General features: G+C 49.1%; 2 protein-coding genes across 2 annotated transcripts; both read right to left on the bottom strand.

Moving 5' to 3' along the window:
* Window positions 1-7,082: 7,082 nt before the first annotated feature.
* On the bottom strand, window positions 7,083-8,082 carry LOC136475272 (uncharacterized). Its single transcript, XM_066472826.1, has 2 exons — window positions 7,930-8,082; window positions 7,083-7,799 (listed from the first exon to the last, which is right to left on the bottom strand). Exons 1-2 carry the CDS (start codon window positions 8,035-8,037, stop codon window positions 7,350-7,352), a joined length of 558 nt encoding a protein of 185 aa, XP_066328923.1. The 5' UTR covers window positions 8,038-8,082; the 3' UTR covers window positions 7,083-7,349.
* Window positions 8,083-8,984: 902 nt separating this feature from the next.
* LOC136470774 (uncharacterized) lies at window positions 8,985-11,189 on the bottom strand. Its single transcript, XM_066468508.1, has one exon. It carries the CDS (start codon window positions 11,187-11,189, stop codon window positions 8,985-8,987), a length of 2,205 nt encoding a protein of 734 aa, XP_066324605.1.
* Between the last annotated feature and the right edge of the window lie 5,414 nt (window positions 11,190-16,603).

The raw sequence follows: 16,603 nt of genomic DNA, 5'->3' as shown, positions 1-16,603 counted from the left end.
TGCTTTTTCATGTCCTAGCTTGAAGACACAGGAGAACTACTGTGTTCTTCTGTACAGTATGCATTACTTAACCTGAATTAGTTGAAGAATTGTCAGGGTGTGGTTGCCACCATCAGTGGCGGATGCACGATGCGGGATAAGGGGGGGCTAAAACAATGGAGATGTTGATTTGCATGAAGATTTAATGGTGAAATCAAGCTTTTGCTACAGTGATTAGGCTTGAAATCAAGACATTAGGGGGGGTTTGACAAGTGGCACCTTGGCGAGCCATGTAATAAATATCCTCAAAAACCAAATTGGTTTCATCTTGTTGCTGATCGGTTCCTCTCTGATCACCGTCCAGAGAGTCAACCAAGTCGACTTCTGCAGAACACAATATCTGAATTATTGTTTTCAGAAACAGAAACATTGTGAGGTCCAGAGGTTGTGCTTCAGAAATGACTTCCTACTGTACTGTGGAGATCTTTTTTTTTTAGAGAACGCGCTTAGGCGTGTATTTCGTTAAGAGGAGTAAGAGTTGAGTACAACCACAACGGGCAAGATGGCGAGCAGCCAGCAAGGGCCAGACGCCGACGCACCCAAGGTACGGACAGGAAAGAAAAAGAGGCGGCGCTAGGGACTTATTACAGGGCCCGAATTTGCGAGTGAAGTAGGAAGCCGAGCCTGGGCGAGTAGAATTGCCAGGGAGCTGAACCCAGTGGCCAGCCACTCGTCCGCCTCCTGGGCGATGAGCTGTACGAGGCCAGGAGGCAGGGCACGGACGGCATCGAAGGTCCTCCTGTTTCATTCCTTCCAGAGATTCCAGGAGACGAGTGAGAGATCATAATACCTCTAAAACCTAGGTTAAGGGATAATCTTGACTTAGATGACTCAGATGGGGTAACTTATTTCTGTACCTCGCCCTAGCGTAGTTATGTTCGTAGCGCCGCAGTGACGTGGACGTAGGTGTCGTGACAGCGTAGGCACGGTGGAGTCCAGAGGGCGGGGCGATGCAAAGGCGACGGTGACGTCGGTGGCGGCTTTCCGTCGCTGGCAACACCCTCTCTCTGGATCGGTTAGCATTAGGGAATCGTCGGTGGTGCGCCTGGTAGCTCAGGAGAACCTCGTACCTTGTGCCTCGGCCCCCACCTCCCTTTTATGGTGCTGTGCGACGAGGCCCATCAACCATGGAGCGGTTGGACGCCTCTGATCAGGACGCGGATCTAAGGGCCCAATTGACCGGGCCAATTGGTGGAGATCAAAGTAACATTCTTCCCCTTAATCTCACCTTATGACTTAAACTTAACTTTCTTTTTCTTTTCCCATTCCATCACAGATCAGTGCATAGAGCGTACCTCATCGTCACAGTCTGTCGCCATTAGATTTAACAGCTACAATGCACCTCTCTGTTTTGAAATAGATACTCAACTAGGCCCTTAGTATCCAGAAATCATAGGCTTTCCCATAAACCCATGTCGACTGTGTAAGCCTTTGGTGGATCCGCAAGTACTTACTCAGTACTTATGTGCTCAATGCTTTCAAAATGATTCTGGATTTTCTCCTTTACAACATATACCTTAGTATCAATGTGTTTGGTAGCACACTTAACTTATTGTCTTAAGGGTTAACTTACTTTAAATGGTTATTACTGTTTTCTACCATTGTTAAATCCGGTTACAAATTTCCTTAACCTCCTTTTGCCCGTTTCTTAAGCCTCATGACAAGCTATACTATGGTATGTATCACTGATGACACCACGACTGTTTCTTTGAAGCTTTTTCCACAATAATACTCCAACTGCGAGTATTAGCAACTGCTGTAGATTTCACTGCACATCTCGCCAAGACTTAACATTTGTACCCATAACTATTTGAGAGTACTTATTCTTTCGTACTCAGCATAAGGCCTATGATACTTTGCATAATTGTAAGACATTCTTAACTCCATTCTAGTGATCTATATCTGGACTGGACTTCTGCCAAAATATACCGGATACATAAACTATGCCAGGGTAAGTTCTTACTTGTACTTGTACACACATCAAGCTTTCAACAGTTGAAGCATATGGAACCATATTTATTTGATCGATCTCATATCGATTTCTGGAACACTCAAACTTCCTAAATCTATTACCCTTGACTATGGGAGCAGGCGTAGGCTTACTCGCATGCATACTTTATTTCTTTAGAATCTTTTATAAGTATGTCCTTTGCAATAGTCCTAATACCCTATTTTCTTATATCTCGGTGAATTTCGATTCTTAGAACCAATGACGCTTCATCAAGACCATTCACATTAAAACTTAAGGACAAACTTTTTCTTCTCCGATGTCAGATTAACATCACTGCTAATGAGTAAAATGTTATCTATTCACAGGATGTGGAAAATAAAATTTCCATTATTGATCCTCGCATAAACGCTACTGTCCTTCTCATTTTTTTTAAATCCAAACTTTCTTATCGTTTCATCAACTTCAAATACTACTATCTAGAAACTTATTTTAACCCATAAATGGATTTCTACAGGCGGCATCCCATACGTTCTTTTTTTTCACGACAAAACCTTTAGGTTGTGCCATGTAAACGTTTTCATATAAATTCTCGTTGAGAAATATCGTCTTTACATCCATCTGATGTAACTCTAAATCATAATGTGCCAACAACACCATTATAATTTTTAAAGAATCCTTGCATGAGACTAGAGAGAAAACTCTCATCGTAATCTATTCATTCTCTTTGCGTAAATCCTTTTGCTACAAGTCATGCTTTATATCTTTCTATATTCCTTTTGGAGTCATATTTTGTCTTGTAGATCCATTTATAGCCTACTATTTTGGCTCTATTAGGAATTTCTACTAAGTCCCAAACATCGTTGGTATTCATCGAATTCATTTCAGCTTCCATAGCTTCTTTAAATAAGGTGGGATCACCCTCCATTTGAACTTTCTTGACTAACGTAGACTTTATAGCCATAAAAAAACTGGTTTACTAATTCTTTGAGACCTTCTAGGGCCTCAGCTACTGGCACTTTCATATGAGGCTGTTGTTGCTCTTCATTGTCAAGAGGCAATTGATTCTATAGGCTCTCGTATCACAAGATCCTTGTTTACATTATTCATCTTCTTCAAAAAGCTAACAACAGGTGTTGTATAAGTCATACAACATCAACAGGTATTAAGAAATTCGTTGTTTTTAATCACTGAAGTGGGCACGTAGTCCCGCTTCTCTTTAAGTCTTCAGTCTCTACATACCTCTACATACAATGCTCCTCCAGATCTTTCCATCTTTTCTAAAGATAGTGTATCTTCAAATATCTTATTTTGGGTTTAATCCATTAAAATCTCATATGACGCTTTAAGCACCACCTTAACATCTTTGAGACTGACTACGCTATTTTTCTGTCAAAACTTTAAAAGGTCTAGTAATTTAGCTATTTCTCTGCTTAGGGGTATCATTGTTGTAACCGTTGTACTCCTTCAACGGTCTTTATCTCACTCTTAATGAAGAGTATCTTTCTTAATTGCTCTTTATCTCACTCTTAATGAAGAGTATTTTTCTTAATTGATCTTAATATTTCCCCCCTCGAAATATGACATGAACTTTACTGCCATAATTTCGAGAACTATTCAGAAAAACTGTGAACGAGGAGACACTTATAACTTACTTTATTCACATGATTACGTCATGCAAACAAAGTTATTTCTTGATCCGTATAGGAGTACACTTTCTTCATTCCACTTCAAGAACTCATCAAGGTCTTTTATTAGCACTTTTGTAACTCACGCTTGCATTTTTTTCTTATCTTTTGGTTAGTATTGACCATGACGATGCATTTCTATTGTGCTATGGTCAATACTAGGATAGCATAAGAGCTACCCAAACTTCTCTCGCTATGCAGGATACAATAACATATGAGTCATCATAAAAACTTCTCCCGTCATGCAGGATGGACTAGCATAAGTACTATGCCAAATTTCTTCCCATGTGGGATAAATCTATATACAAATTACCGTAACGAAAAATTTACTCATGATGACTAAAACATTCACTTATACTTTATTTTCCAATTAAATCTTCCTGTTGATTCTAATTTAATCAGAAAAATAGTAAACTAACAAAAACTGTCCTGAACTAGCTTGACCCAAGCCTTTTCATTTACACCCCCAACACTGCAGCCCGTTGGCATGCAGTCAAGTGATCTCGTTGGTTAAAATAAAACATACAATATACTTCTACATCAATTCTACATCACCGTTGGGCAGAAAATAGAATTAATGTATAAAGCTCATAAATTAACTTGAATCCATATAACTACTCTTCAAAATTAAATTCCCCGTTGATTTGAATTTAATTGGAAGATAATCAACATCATTGCAGCGAAGACTTAATAATGAAATATATTCTTTTAGTTTAGGAGCATTTCTTGGTCCTTATCAACTCTCTGAAAATTCACCACGTCGGTGTAAAATTTTCCCGAGATTTAAACTTCAAACTTAAATTCATTATAATATTGTCATCATCAACGTTGGTCAGAAAATAACAATACCATAATCTTACTTAAATAATAAAAAACCGACTACTCCTCTAATTAAAATTTCCCGTTGGTTCTAATTTAATTAGAGGATAAACATAATCTTAGTTTACTAAATACAGTCGCTCTTCGAATTAAATTCTTCCATTGGTTCAAATTTAATTAGAAGATAATAAACATTAAACTTTGCAGCGGAAACATGAAAAATTCTTTATCTACTTTTCAGAAGCATTTTACTTTACTCATCTACTCTCTGAAAAAATTATCTCGTTGGTTCAAATTTTGACAGAAATTCAAAACTTGACAAAATTCATTGAAATTTGCTTCAGAAAATTATTAAAACTGCTCCTGAAAATAAATAAATAAATTTAAAACATTAGCAGCTGTTCATTTGGCCCGGCCTATGGAAAACCAGCACGCGGCCCAGCCCAACCGTAGCAGCGCGCGGCCACTTAGCGAAATCGGCCCAAGCCGATCGTGCGCGCCGCCCTCCACCGCGCCCAGGTCGCAACCTGGGCCTGGGCCGGGAATTCGGCCCACAGCGCGTGCCCCGCGCCACTCCGCCTGCGCCAGCTGCCGGCCCAGCGAGCTCTGGCCGTTGATCTCGAATCCGATGGCGGGGCGTTGATCTCGGCGGAACAAAACCCCGCGGCGCCAGCCTCTCCCCGAACCCTAATCTCATTTCTTCCTCTCCCTTCTCCCTCTCGCGCCGCACAAGCATCAGCGGCGGCGGCCATGGTGGCCGTCGACGTCGATGAGGAAGGTAGCCACCGGAGCAAGTCCGGCTCCCCTTCCTCCTCTTCCTTTCTCTTCCCTTTCCCCTTCTCTTCCTCAGCGCCGCAGTCAAAAAACGACCATGACGCGATGGCAACCCTTGGCGGCCGAAGAAAAGGAAGGTGGTGGCACGGCTGCGGGGCCCCTCGCCGACGCGCACACTCGCCCTAGGCTGAGTGTGCCTTGCGGTTGCGCCTTGACCCTAAAGCCTGAGGCGTAGGCCGCGCGGTGGCGTGACCTCCTGGCCGGGGGCTCAGATCTTCTTCCCGCGCGCTGGCGGATACGACGGCGGGGTCTGCTTCCCGCGCTACGGCGGTGGTGTCTGCAGCGAAAGAGCCCTGGTAGGTACCCTCACCGTTCCGTCCTTCTGCTAGGGTTAGGTCTTAGGGTTCGGGTTTGTCCGGACCCACTGTTCATCTTCCCCACCTACTCTACGCGGGTTAGGGTTAGGGTTTGAGTTCATCTCGAAACCGAGACCCTTTTCCTCTTTCTTTTCTTCACCCGATTAAGGTTAGGGTTAGAGTTAAACCCGATTTGCATTCTTTCGATTTGTCCATCTTGTTTCTAAAATCATTCTTCTTTTTTACCCCAACACTCGATCTACACACTAGATGGCCTGGCTCTGGTACCATTGATAGATCATAGTACCTCTAAAACGTAGATTAGAGGACAATCTTGACTTAGATGGGGTAACTTGTTCCTGTACCTCGCCCTAGCGCAGTTGCGTCCATGGCGCCACAGCGACGTAGACGCCGGTGTCGTGGCAGCGTAGGCGCGGTGGAGTCCAAAGGGCGGGGCGATGCAAAGGCGACGGTGACGTCGGTGGCGGCTTCCCGTCGCTGGCAGCACCCTCTCTCTAGATCGGTTAGCGTTAGGGAATCGTCGGTGGGGCGCCTGGTAGCTCAGGGGAACCTCGTACCTTGTGCCTCGGCCCCCACCTCCCTTTTATGATGCTGTGCGATGGGGGCTCACCAACCATGGAGCGGTTGGACGCCCTCGATCAGGACGCGGATCAAGGGGGTGGAGATCAAACTAGCAGCGAGGAGTACCAGAGAGTGAGGGACTGTGCACACCCCCGCCGGGACCAAAGAACGCGCGCTCAACCACCAAGGGCGTAGGTCGTCGTCGGCCGTAGGAGCCAGCAGGTGTTGAAGGTGTACATATCGCAGGGTGCGCCACCAGACCTCGCAGGCGAAGACACAGGAGAGCAGCATGTGGTCGGTGGTTTCCGGAGCTTGGCCGCAGAGAGCGCAAACGTCGGAGTCTTGCAGGCCTTGGCGAGGTCGACCTTGAGCAGGATGCACGGCACTTGGCGGACGTAGGGCCAACGGCAAGTGAGCTGGACGGACCGGAAGTTGTCGTGGATGCAGCGTCCTTTGATGAAAACTGTCTGGTTGTTGGCTCTGACGAGTTCACTGATGTGCGGCGCCAGACGGTTTGCCAGGCAGTTGGAGAACAGCTTGCTCACGCTGTGGATCAAACTTATGGGCCTGTAGTCGTCATTGAGGCCGCTGGGGGCAGAAGTCTTGGGGATCAGGGTCATTATGGCGCCGTTAATGTGGTGGAAGCTACGCCAGTCTTGATCCCAAAGGGCGGCAAACAAGTTAACTACACAGCGACGGTCGCGGCTGTTAAGCCCACGCACATTCCAGATGAGGAGATGTTCACTCATTGGGAACGGGGTTAGCGACGGGAAAAGGTCGGCCATCAGATGGCAGCCCAAGTCTCGGCCGTTGCATCCAACACCAGGGCGTCGCCAGCGGAACAACGTACGACAAGAGTGGAACAACGTACGACACAAGTACATAGGATATATATAGCACATGACATCACATTACACATTACAGACGACACGTACGTGTAGACCGACGTACGACCAATATAATGGATGGATCGACTACGACCGTACGTACCATTGCATGGCTTCAGACATACAGAGACGTACGTACAGCAGGTTTTGCATGCTTATTAATACGTAGTACATACATATGCGCATGTATATAACTAGCTAGCTAGTTGCTGCATGCATGCGTTGGAGCCTGCTGCTGCATGCTAGCTGTACGTAGCTAGCAAAGGTCGATTTGCATCTCCGTGTTGCTGGGGCCAAGCCAGGTGCCCCCGACGCCATCCGACCCCTGCGGCCCGTTATAAAACGTGACGGCCTCGACGGGGGAACCGCCACCGCCGGTGACGACGACCTGGAGCCAGGACATGAGCCAGTCGGGCTGCGAGCCCGCGCCGTCGGTGTTGACCACGAGGACGCACGGTTGGCTGATGCACGGGCCGTCGAAGTTTAGTACGTCATCACGGTTGGACTCGAACCACGGCCATACTGAGCCATCCTGGCTCACAGAGACGCCCCTGCCGTAATGGTCCCACACGTAGAAGGTGAGGGTTGAGTCGGTGCCGGACGCCAAAACCCACCCGGACGTCCTCACCGTGAATTGGTAATGGCAATAATCGTCGTTCATCTTGCTGCTGCTGCTGCTCTTGTTCTGGTTGTCGTTGACCACCATCTGCATGCCAATGCAAGCATGCATATATTATTTTATTTTATTTTATTTTATTGTAGCAACACATGCATGCACTTATTAATTAGATAGGAGTAATAATCGATCCATGCATCATCCGGCCCATCGATCCTACCTCGATGTGGGCCTCCACCGCCGCCGCCGACGACTGCAGCAGCAGGGAGGCCATCACCATGACGACGACGACAGGTAGTGGAGGGAGCCTGCTCCTGCTCCTGGCCATGGCTATCGAATTGAACGGAATTTCTTGCCTGTGGATCGACCGGATGGATGCTGAGCTGAGCGAGAGAGGTGATCCGGATGCATGTATTTATAGCTAGCGCGCGTACGTCTTAATTATGTTAACATTAGCATATATGCAGCCAAGGCCCAACGACCGCCCAAGATCAGAGTGTGTGTGTGTGTGTGTGTCTCTCTCTCTCTCTCTCTCTCTCTCTCTCTCTCTCTCTATATATATATATATATATATATATATATATATATATATATATATATATATATATATATATATATGTGTGTGTGTGTGTGTGTGTGACGACTAATGGTACGATATTAATTATTATTATGCATGGATCACGAGGAGTATATATTATGCATGCATCTTCTTACAAAATGAACAAGAACAGGTGAGATCGTCACATCGCCTGCTACTTATCTTGATCCATGTATTATTATTGGTCGGTAATAAATAATCATCCACAATTATTGGTCTATTTCTTAGGCCAGGTTTTGGTCGTGCATGCTGCCAGTGTACTGCTACGCACCTGTTTGCTTTGCTAAACCATAACACATCACTTCTTACGTCTAACTTATTACGGTGGTGACTGTTTGGTTAGCTCCCACAAGTACTTGCGGCGTGCCACGAGTACTTGTGGTAGTAGCCTTTCATTAATCAACATATGTCGCATAAAGAAGCCTGGATAGGTCCAAATCAACATACCTCATGAAACCAAATTGAATAAAAAATTTGGCCGGCTAATCTAGCGAGAATATGAGCTACCACCTACTAACATGATCAGGCCCGGCCCCGTCAAATTATAGACCTGGAGCGAAGCCACAGGCGATGGGCCCCCTTAATATAAATATAATAATATAATGATAATTTTAATAAGTGTAATGCATAAAAAAATTCTTATGAAACAACAAAAAAGTTATACATCTTATATTACCTTAAAAATTTCTTCTAACATTTGCTGCTGCGAAGTCATTGATGATGGCCTCAATATCAATTTCATCTAATAATTTCTTCTCGATGCATAAAGTTGCCAAACCATTTAATCTTTCTTGGGACATTACAGACCTCAAATAATTCTTCAATAATTTCAGCTTTGAAAATGTTCTTTCAGCTGAGGCCACAGTCACAGGCATAGTGAATAGGATCCGATAAGCAATAGAAATATTAGGATAACAATCCGCTTCTATGACAAACTCAAAAATCTCCATAGCAGACATTGGCTTATCTGGCAGAGTAGACTGCATAACAGCTAACTCAGAAATCATGTCATTTACATCAACATCCGATGAACCATCTGAAGAGAAAGTTTTTGCAAATTTAATGCAATGGTCTTTTAGATCAGCACCATCCATTGCCTTCAAGGATGTTGAATTCATTAGAAATCCGAATTTTTCATTGAATGACTGTAGTTCTTTAAATCTGCTTTTCAATGAACTAATTGCCATATCAACCATAACCAAAAAATAAAAAGTTTCAAAATCCTTCTCAGCTTGCAAGATAGCTTCATTGCATTCAGTTTCATCAAATTGTTTCTTCCTAACAGAACGACGCTTTACTGGAAATGATGCCTCTACTCCCATTTCAAGTGCTATTTCTGTGGTAGCAACCACACTATCAGCAAACCCAGTATTTCTGTAGTTCTGAAAGTAATTCACCATACCTTCTATATGCTGCAAGGTAGAATCAACGCACATGGATGGTGATTGCAACTTCTTACTGATAATATTTACAGAGTATAAAATGGCATGCCAAATAACCATACCAAGTATGAACTCATAGCTGCCAAGCACGTCATATAAATTTTTTGCATCACTTCTATCCTTTGGTTCAGTATCTCCATCCTCACTTAGCCACAACAAAGCTGACCTTAGTTGAGGAGCTTGATATCTAATTGCTCGGACACTTTTGATAGTCAAATCTGGAACATGTTCAAGCAAAACATTCCATCTTTTGGTAGAACCTGAAAATAATACATATATCCTCTGCACAATTCCAAAGAATGAAATAGCTTTACTGCATGATTTAGCCATATCACAAAGAGTGAGATTAAGACTGTGGCATGCACATGGCATATACAAAGCCCTTCGATTTATTTCACGCAAACAACTTTGTACCCCCTTATGTTTTCCTTTCATATTAGAGCCATTGTCATAACCTTGACCTCTAATATCATCAACATTAAGGCCAAATAATTTGATGGAGTCAACTAATACATTGAAAAGCCCCTCACCAGATGTGTCATCCACCTTCAAGAAACCAAGAAAGTACTCCCCAATTTTTATTTTCTCATCAGACATATGAACACATCGAACCGACAAGCTCATTTGTTCTTGGTGACTCACATCTGGGGTACAATCAAGAATAACTGAGAAATATTTGGCCTCTTTAACAATCTTTATGATGGAGCTTGTAATTCTAGAAGCCATAAGTGAAATCAACTCATTCTGAATTTTATGACTAAGATAATGATATTGTAGCTCTTTGTTTTGAATGCGTCTAAGGTGGTCTTGCATTACCAAGTCAAATTCAGCAACCATCTCACAACAAGCTAAGAAATTACCATTCACATCATTGTAAAGTTGCTCACTAGATCCTCTAAAAGCTAAACTGCGTTTACCAAGAAACTTTACAATGGCAACAATTCTTAGTAGAACTAGCCTTATGCGTTCTTTCTCCTTTGTGATTTGATGTTGCAACTCCTTGTCAATTGTTTCATGTTTGCTTAATCTAACTCTCAATTCATTCCAAGAGTTCATGTTGGTCATATGATCCACGCTAACTTCATGCTCTTTTAGTCTTTCACTAACATGGCTCCAATCTCTAAAGCCATCATGCCCCAATGAACTCTTGCGGTTACTAGAACCAAACAACTTACAACAAAAGCAAAACACTTTGTCAACACTTTTTGAATAGACCAACCATTTCCTATCACGTACCTCGCCATTGCTCATTTTTCTAGAATAATGAGTGTATGCAAAATGTCTTGATCTGGCATCCATTGGAAACACAATATTTTCTTCTCTAATAGGCCCCTTCTCCACTAATATGTCCCTTGCTTTGTTATCAAGATTGTCCCAATATACTGGATCATACATATCAATAGTAAAAACTGGTTCTTCATCAACACGAGTAGATTCCATCGTAGGAGAATTAAATATGGGCTCATGGTCACTCACATTATTATCATCCGTGTCGATGCCAACATTATCTTCTATACGGCTTTGATCTTCTTGTTGCGTAGTTTGATCCTCCACAGCAACTATTGCCCATTCATCTGAATTTCTTGCAGTGCTTGTATTGCTCTTAAAAAATTTATGAATAGATCCCTTTTGTGATGGCCTCTATCCTTCTCTTCTTTTTTCTTTTCTCACTTCCAGATGAATGTTTTTTGGGCAACATGACTGTCGGTGTTTCGGACCGGGGGGAGGGGGTCCTCAACCAACGAGTAAATTTGTGCTGCGTGCTCCCGAACCGGATGGTGATGCAAAGAAACACAAGGTTTATACTGGTTCAGGCAATCGAGGCCCTACGTCCAGTCTGAGAGATCGATCTTGTATTCCTTGCACCGGAGTGCTCGTAGTAGGGGGTTACAAGCTAGGTGAGAGGGAGCTAGCCCCAGGTCTCGGCGGGGGTGGTGCGGCTGCTTGAGGCGTTGTTCTCAAGCAGCGTAGAAGCGTGTAGTTCTATTGGAGAGTTCCTCCTTCTGCTCCTTGGTCTTCTTCTTCTAGAAATGGTACCGGCTACCTCCTTTTATAGCCGCAAGGAGGAAGCCAGAAGTACATGAGAAGGCTACTATTTGCTGACGTATTCTGCTCCCTGGAGTAGCGTGGCGTCGTGGGAGTTCCCGTCGGTGTCTAGTCGGTATGGTCTCCAAGGCCGGCGACATGCTGCGCTCCTGTACATTTGTTGACTTGGTGAAGTGCCGAGGCCTGGTGGCTGCTGTAGTCGGTTGTTCTGAGACCTGCTATGCTGAGGCCGAGACCCGCTGTGCCGAGGCCGGGCCATCGTGGGGGGCTCGGCGGACGTGGATCCTCAGGCTGCCGAGCCCCTGAAGCAAACTGCCAAGGCTTTGGAGGGAATTATTGGTCTTGGGTACTGATTCCGAGGCCACAGTATCCCAGACGTGGCTCCCCACGCCGCGTTGTTCTCGGAGCAAGAGTTGGCAGCACAGTGAGGCATGGGCGTCAACCATGTGCATGGCGGTGGGCACAGTGGCGGGTAACCCCTGCCCAGTCCTGCCTCCTGTCCCGTCGGCCATTCCGCTGTACTGTGCCGAGCATGCGGCCGATGTCAGCGGCAGCAGTTGGCTGAGTTAATGCAACGCGACGTTTTGTCAGAGGGACAGGTGAAGGAAGAGGCAGCGGAGTGCGGCCGAGCCCGCCTCGCGTGAGGTGGAGGGTCGGTGACCCGGCCGAGGCCTACGACGAGAGGGGGTCGGTCGAGGCCTTCGGTGGGGGATCGTCCGAGGCCAGCGGTGGGGGGGCCTCGAGCGATACGGAGAATTGGCCGAGGCCCGCGGTTGTTAGCTGGTTTCGGTCTTTACGAAGTCTAAGCAGTCGTTTTTTGGTTCTTGCTTAGGGTACCCCTTTTTATGGTATCTGACAGTAGCCCCCGAGCCTCGGGGGGAGTGCGAGCACTCTCCCTGAGGGTTTGTCGAGACTTGGCTTGCAGCTGCTCCCGTCGGGATTGTGTTTCGTACTCAAGGTTCCGGTGGGTGCGCGCGAGCGCACCCGCCAGGTGTAGCCCCCGAGGCCCTGGAGGAGTGATTTCACTTCTTCAGGGGCTTTTTTCTCTTTTGAGTGAGGGGTTTTCATTGTGTTTGCCGAGCCCGTGGGTGCGAGTTCGGATCGCTGGGCCTCGACGATGCTGCGGGAAGAGCCCCTTAGCCTCTGCCTGGAGCGAGAGGGCCGTCAGGGGTTCCCCCGGCTTTTTGTATGACCCTCGCGCTTCCTTTTCGCTCGGAAGGAGGGGTGGAAGATGCCATGCTACCCTCGGTGGGCGCGAGCGATGGCATTTCCGGTGAGCTGTTATCGGGTAAGTCCGAGTGGAGGCCCGTACCCCGTTCGCTGGGGGTCGGCTAGCGGTCCGGAGATGCGCTCCAAGAGTATCGGAGGGTTTCTTTAGTGGGTGCCGAGGCCGTTCGCTGGGCCTCGGTGGCTCGGTGCCTCCCTACGGTGGGATCCCATTCAGAGGCCTCCCTGCCGATCTCGGACACGATTCAGGGCGTCCCAAGCATTTCGCTTGGACCTCGGCCTCGTATAGGCTCGCCCGTAGTCGTCCCTGACTCTGTTGCCCTGGGGCAGCTGTCGAAACCCCTGGGGGCCCAGGCTTCGAACCCCTGGACCGTAACAGGCTTGGGTCGCTTGTCTTTATCTTGGGTGCAGGAAGAGCCCCCGAGCCTCCGCACAGAGCGAGAGGGCGGTCAGGGGTCCTCCTGGCTTTTTTGTTCGTCCCTCGCACGTCCTTTTCGCTCGGACGGGGGGTTGTTTGCCGAGCCCACTCGTGTGCGAGCCTGAGCCGCTGGGTCTCGGCAAAGTTGCAGGAGGAGCCCCCGAGTCTCTCGCACGGAGTGAGAGAGTGGTCAGAGGTCCCCCTGGCTTTTGGTTAGCCCCTCGCGCGTGAGGGTCTGTCTGCCGAGCCCCCCTCGGGTGCGAGCCTAGGTCGCGGGGTCTCGGCGTCTTTTGCAGAAGGAGCTCCCTAGCCTCTGCACGGAGCAAGAGGGCCGTCAGGAGTTCTTCTGGCTTTTTGAACGACCCTCGCGCTTCCTTTTCGCTCGGAAGGAGGGTTTGTTTTGCCGAGCCCCCTCGTGTGCGAGCCCAAGTCGCTGGGCCTCGACAATGTTTTGCAGGAAGAGTCCCTTAGCCTCTGCGCAGAGCAAGAGGGCCGTCAGGGATTCTCTTGACTTTTTATTTGACCCTCGCGCTTCCTTTTTGCTCGGAAGGAGGGGTGGAATGTGCCACGCTACCCTCGGTGGGCGTGAGCGATGGCATTTCTGGTGAGCTATTATCGGGTAAGTCCGAGTGGAGGCCCGTACCCCGTTCGCTGGGGGTCGGCTAGCAGTCCGGAGACGCGCTCCAAGAGTACCAGAGGGTTTCTCTAGTGGGTGCCGAGGCCGTTCGCTGGGCCTCGGTGGCTCGGTGCCTCCCTACGGTGGGATCCCATTCGGAGACCTCCCTGCCGGTCTCGGACACGACACAGGGCATCCCAAGCATTTCGCTTGCTTGGGCCTTGGCCTCGTATAGGCTCGCCCATAGTCGCCCCTAACTCTGTTGCCCTGGGGCGGCTGTCGAAACCCCTAAGGGCCTAGCCTTTGAACCCCTGGACCGTAGTGGGCTCGGTGCCCAGTTCCTTTGCCTGAAAGGAATCGGGTGGGGGTTATTTCTCTCCCTACGGCTAACAATGGCAGGCGCGTCTTTTGAGGCGGCTTTTTCGGGGAGGCGAAATGGCGCCTGCTGCTACTGCGGTTGGACGCGACGTGGTGTCAACCGACGGGACGTAACCGTACGCGTGATTAATGAGGAGGGAGTGGGCGCGTGGGCGGTAAGACCGGATCTGGATAACCGCATCGGATTTTTGGGGGAAACCTCCCCGATTTCGTCGCCCACGATTTCATCTCGTCCCTGCATAAATACGCAAAGAGCCTCGCCCTTCCCCTCCTTACCTTTTCCGCACTCACTTTCGCTGCCTCTGTGCCATTGCTGAGAGCATAGAGCGCCGGGGAGGAGAAGGGCGAGAGCGAGAGACTAAAAGAAAGAGAGAGAGAGAGATTACCGCCGTAGCAGCGTCCTCCACCGCGCAATGGCTAATGGTCCCGTCATCCTCCCAGCGGATCCCTAGGAGCGGTCTGACGTCACCGAGGAGAAGCTGCAGTCGCTCGTGGAGGCCGGTCTTCTTCGCCCGATCACCGACCCCGACGAGCCGGAGTGGATCGCTCCGGGGAACGAGTCGGAGCCGAGGCCGCGTGACAGCTACGTGGTGAGCTTCGTCGTCTTCCATGAGCGAGGCCTCGGGTCGCCGGTGGATCAGTTCATGCGGGCGCTCCCGCACTACTATGGCGTGGAGCTTCACAACTTCAGCCCCAACTCCATCGCGCAGGCGGCCATCTTCGTCGCCGTCTACGAGGGGTACTTGGGGATCGCTCCCCACTGGGAGCTGTGGCTCCACTTGTTCCGAGCGACGTTCACCACCAAGCCGGGGGAACGAAGGGGGCTCGGAAGGTGCTGAGGGCCGGCGGCTGCACTCTTTAGGTGCGCCAAGACCGGCAGTCCCTCTACGTCCCGGCCCAGCTATCATCGTCCAACCATCGTTGGTATCACAGTTGGTTCTACCTCCGCAACGATGATGGAGGACTTCCCCCTTATACCAGGCGGGTTGTAGAGAGTCAGCCAGAGAAATGGGGATACGGCGTCATCAAGGTCAATCAGCCTAGGCTGGAACCGCTCTTGAGGGCCTTGGGGAAGCTGCGTGACCGCGGCCTTTCGGCGGCCGTGGTCGTGGCGGCTTTTCACCGCCGGAGGGTGTTGCCGCTGATGGCTCGGCGGCGGCGGCGGCTGTTCGAGATGACCCCGAGCGATCCGATCACCGGTATCAGGATGTCCGCCTTCGCTCTTACCGACGACGAGACCCTGCGTCGGGTGAGAGAGGCGGTAGACGGGAAGCCAAAGATCGACGATTTGATGCCGTTCCCGATGCGCCCGTCGCGGGGGCACATTTCACTGGTAAGTTGGATGTTGCCGAGGCTTTCGCGGCCTTCTTGTTTTTCGCCTTTTTTGTCTGTTGTCTTACTTCATCGTTCCCACAGGGGATAAGAGACGTGCGAGACTCCCCGCCGCCCGTTCCCGAGGATGCCCGGTGGTGAGCCGTGAACAGGGCGCACGCCGAGGAGCAGAAGAAGAAGAAGGACGCCAAGGAGGCGAAGCGCACGAAGAAGCTCCTCGCGCGCGAAAAGCTAGACGCCCGTCGCCGGCGTCAGAAGCTCGATGGTCTCCCATTGGAGCCGTCTCCCTCGTCGTCGGTGTCGGATTCTTCGGGCGACGGCGGCGGGCGCGATGTGGGGACGGCCTGCCTGGAACACCTTCCCGACATTAGGGAGATGGTGCCTGGGGCGCCGGCAAGGAGCCTGATGCTCCTAGGAGGAGGAGGTGTCCCGGGGCCGGTGGCGGCCCGTCCTGGGGCTGAGGCCGGACCGCCCGAGGCGCGGATGTCGGAGGAGCGTGCCGTCAGCCCGATGGGCTCGACGGTGGAGGTGGAGCGAGCGATGGTGGGGGCGACCCCATTGTCTCCGCGAAGGGTCGAGGAGGTGCCGGGGTCCGGTGGAGGCCAGCTGGCACCGGTGGACACAGAGGCCGTGCTGCTGCCGCCACCGCCACCGTTGCAGAGGAGGGACGCAGTGAAGAAGCGGTTGGGCATCCGCTCGAGGTGAGCATTTTGTTAGTGAAGTTTTTTAACATCTCCTGCTTTTGTTTTGGTCGCGGGTCTGACCGTGTTTTGCCTTCAGCCGGAAGCGTCAGGCGGAAGTGCCTGCCTTTTGCCACGCAAGGCGCTCAAGGTGGGC

The sequence above is a fragment of the Miscanthus floridulus genome, chromosome 8 (assembly GCF_019320115.1).
Source record: "Miscanthus floridulus cultivar M001 chromosome 8, ASM1932011v1, whole genome shotgun sequence".
Taxonomy (NCBI): domain Eukaryota; kingdom Viridiplantae; phylum Streptophyta; class Magnoliopsida; order Poales; family Poaceae; genus Miscanthus; species Miscanthus floridulus.
This window is presented reverse-complemented; position numbering and strand designations above follow the sequence as displayed.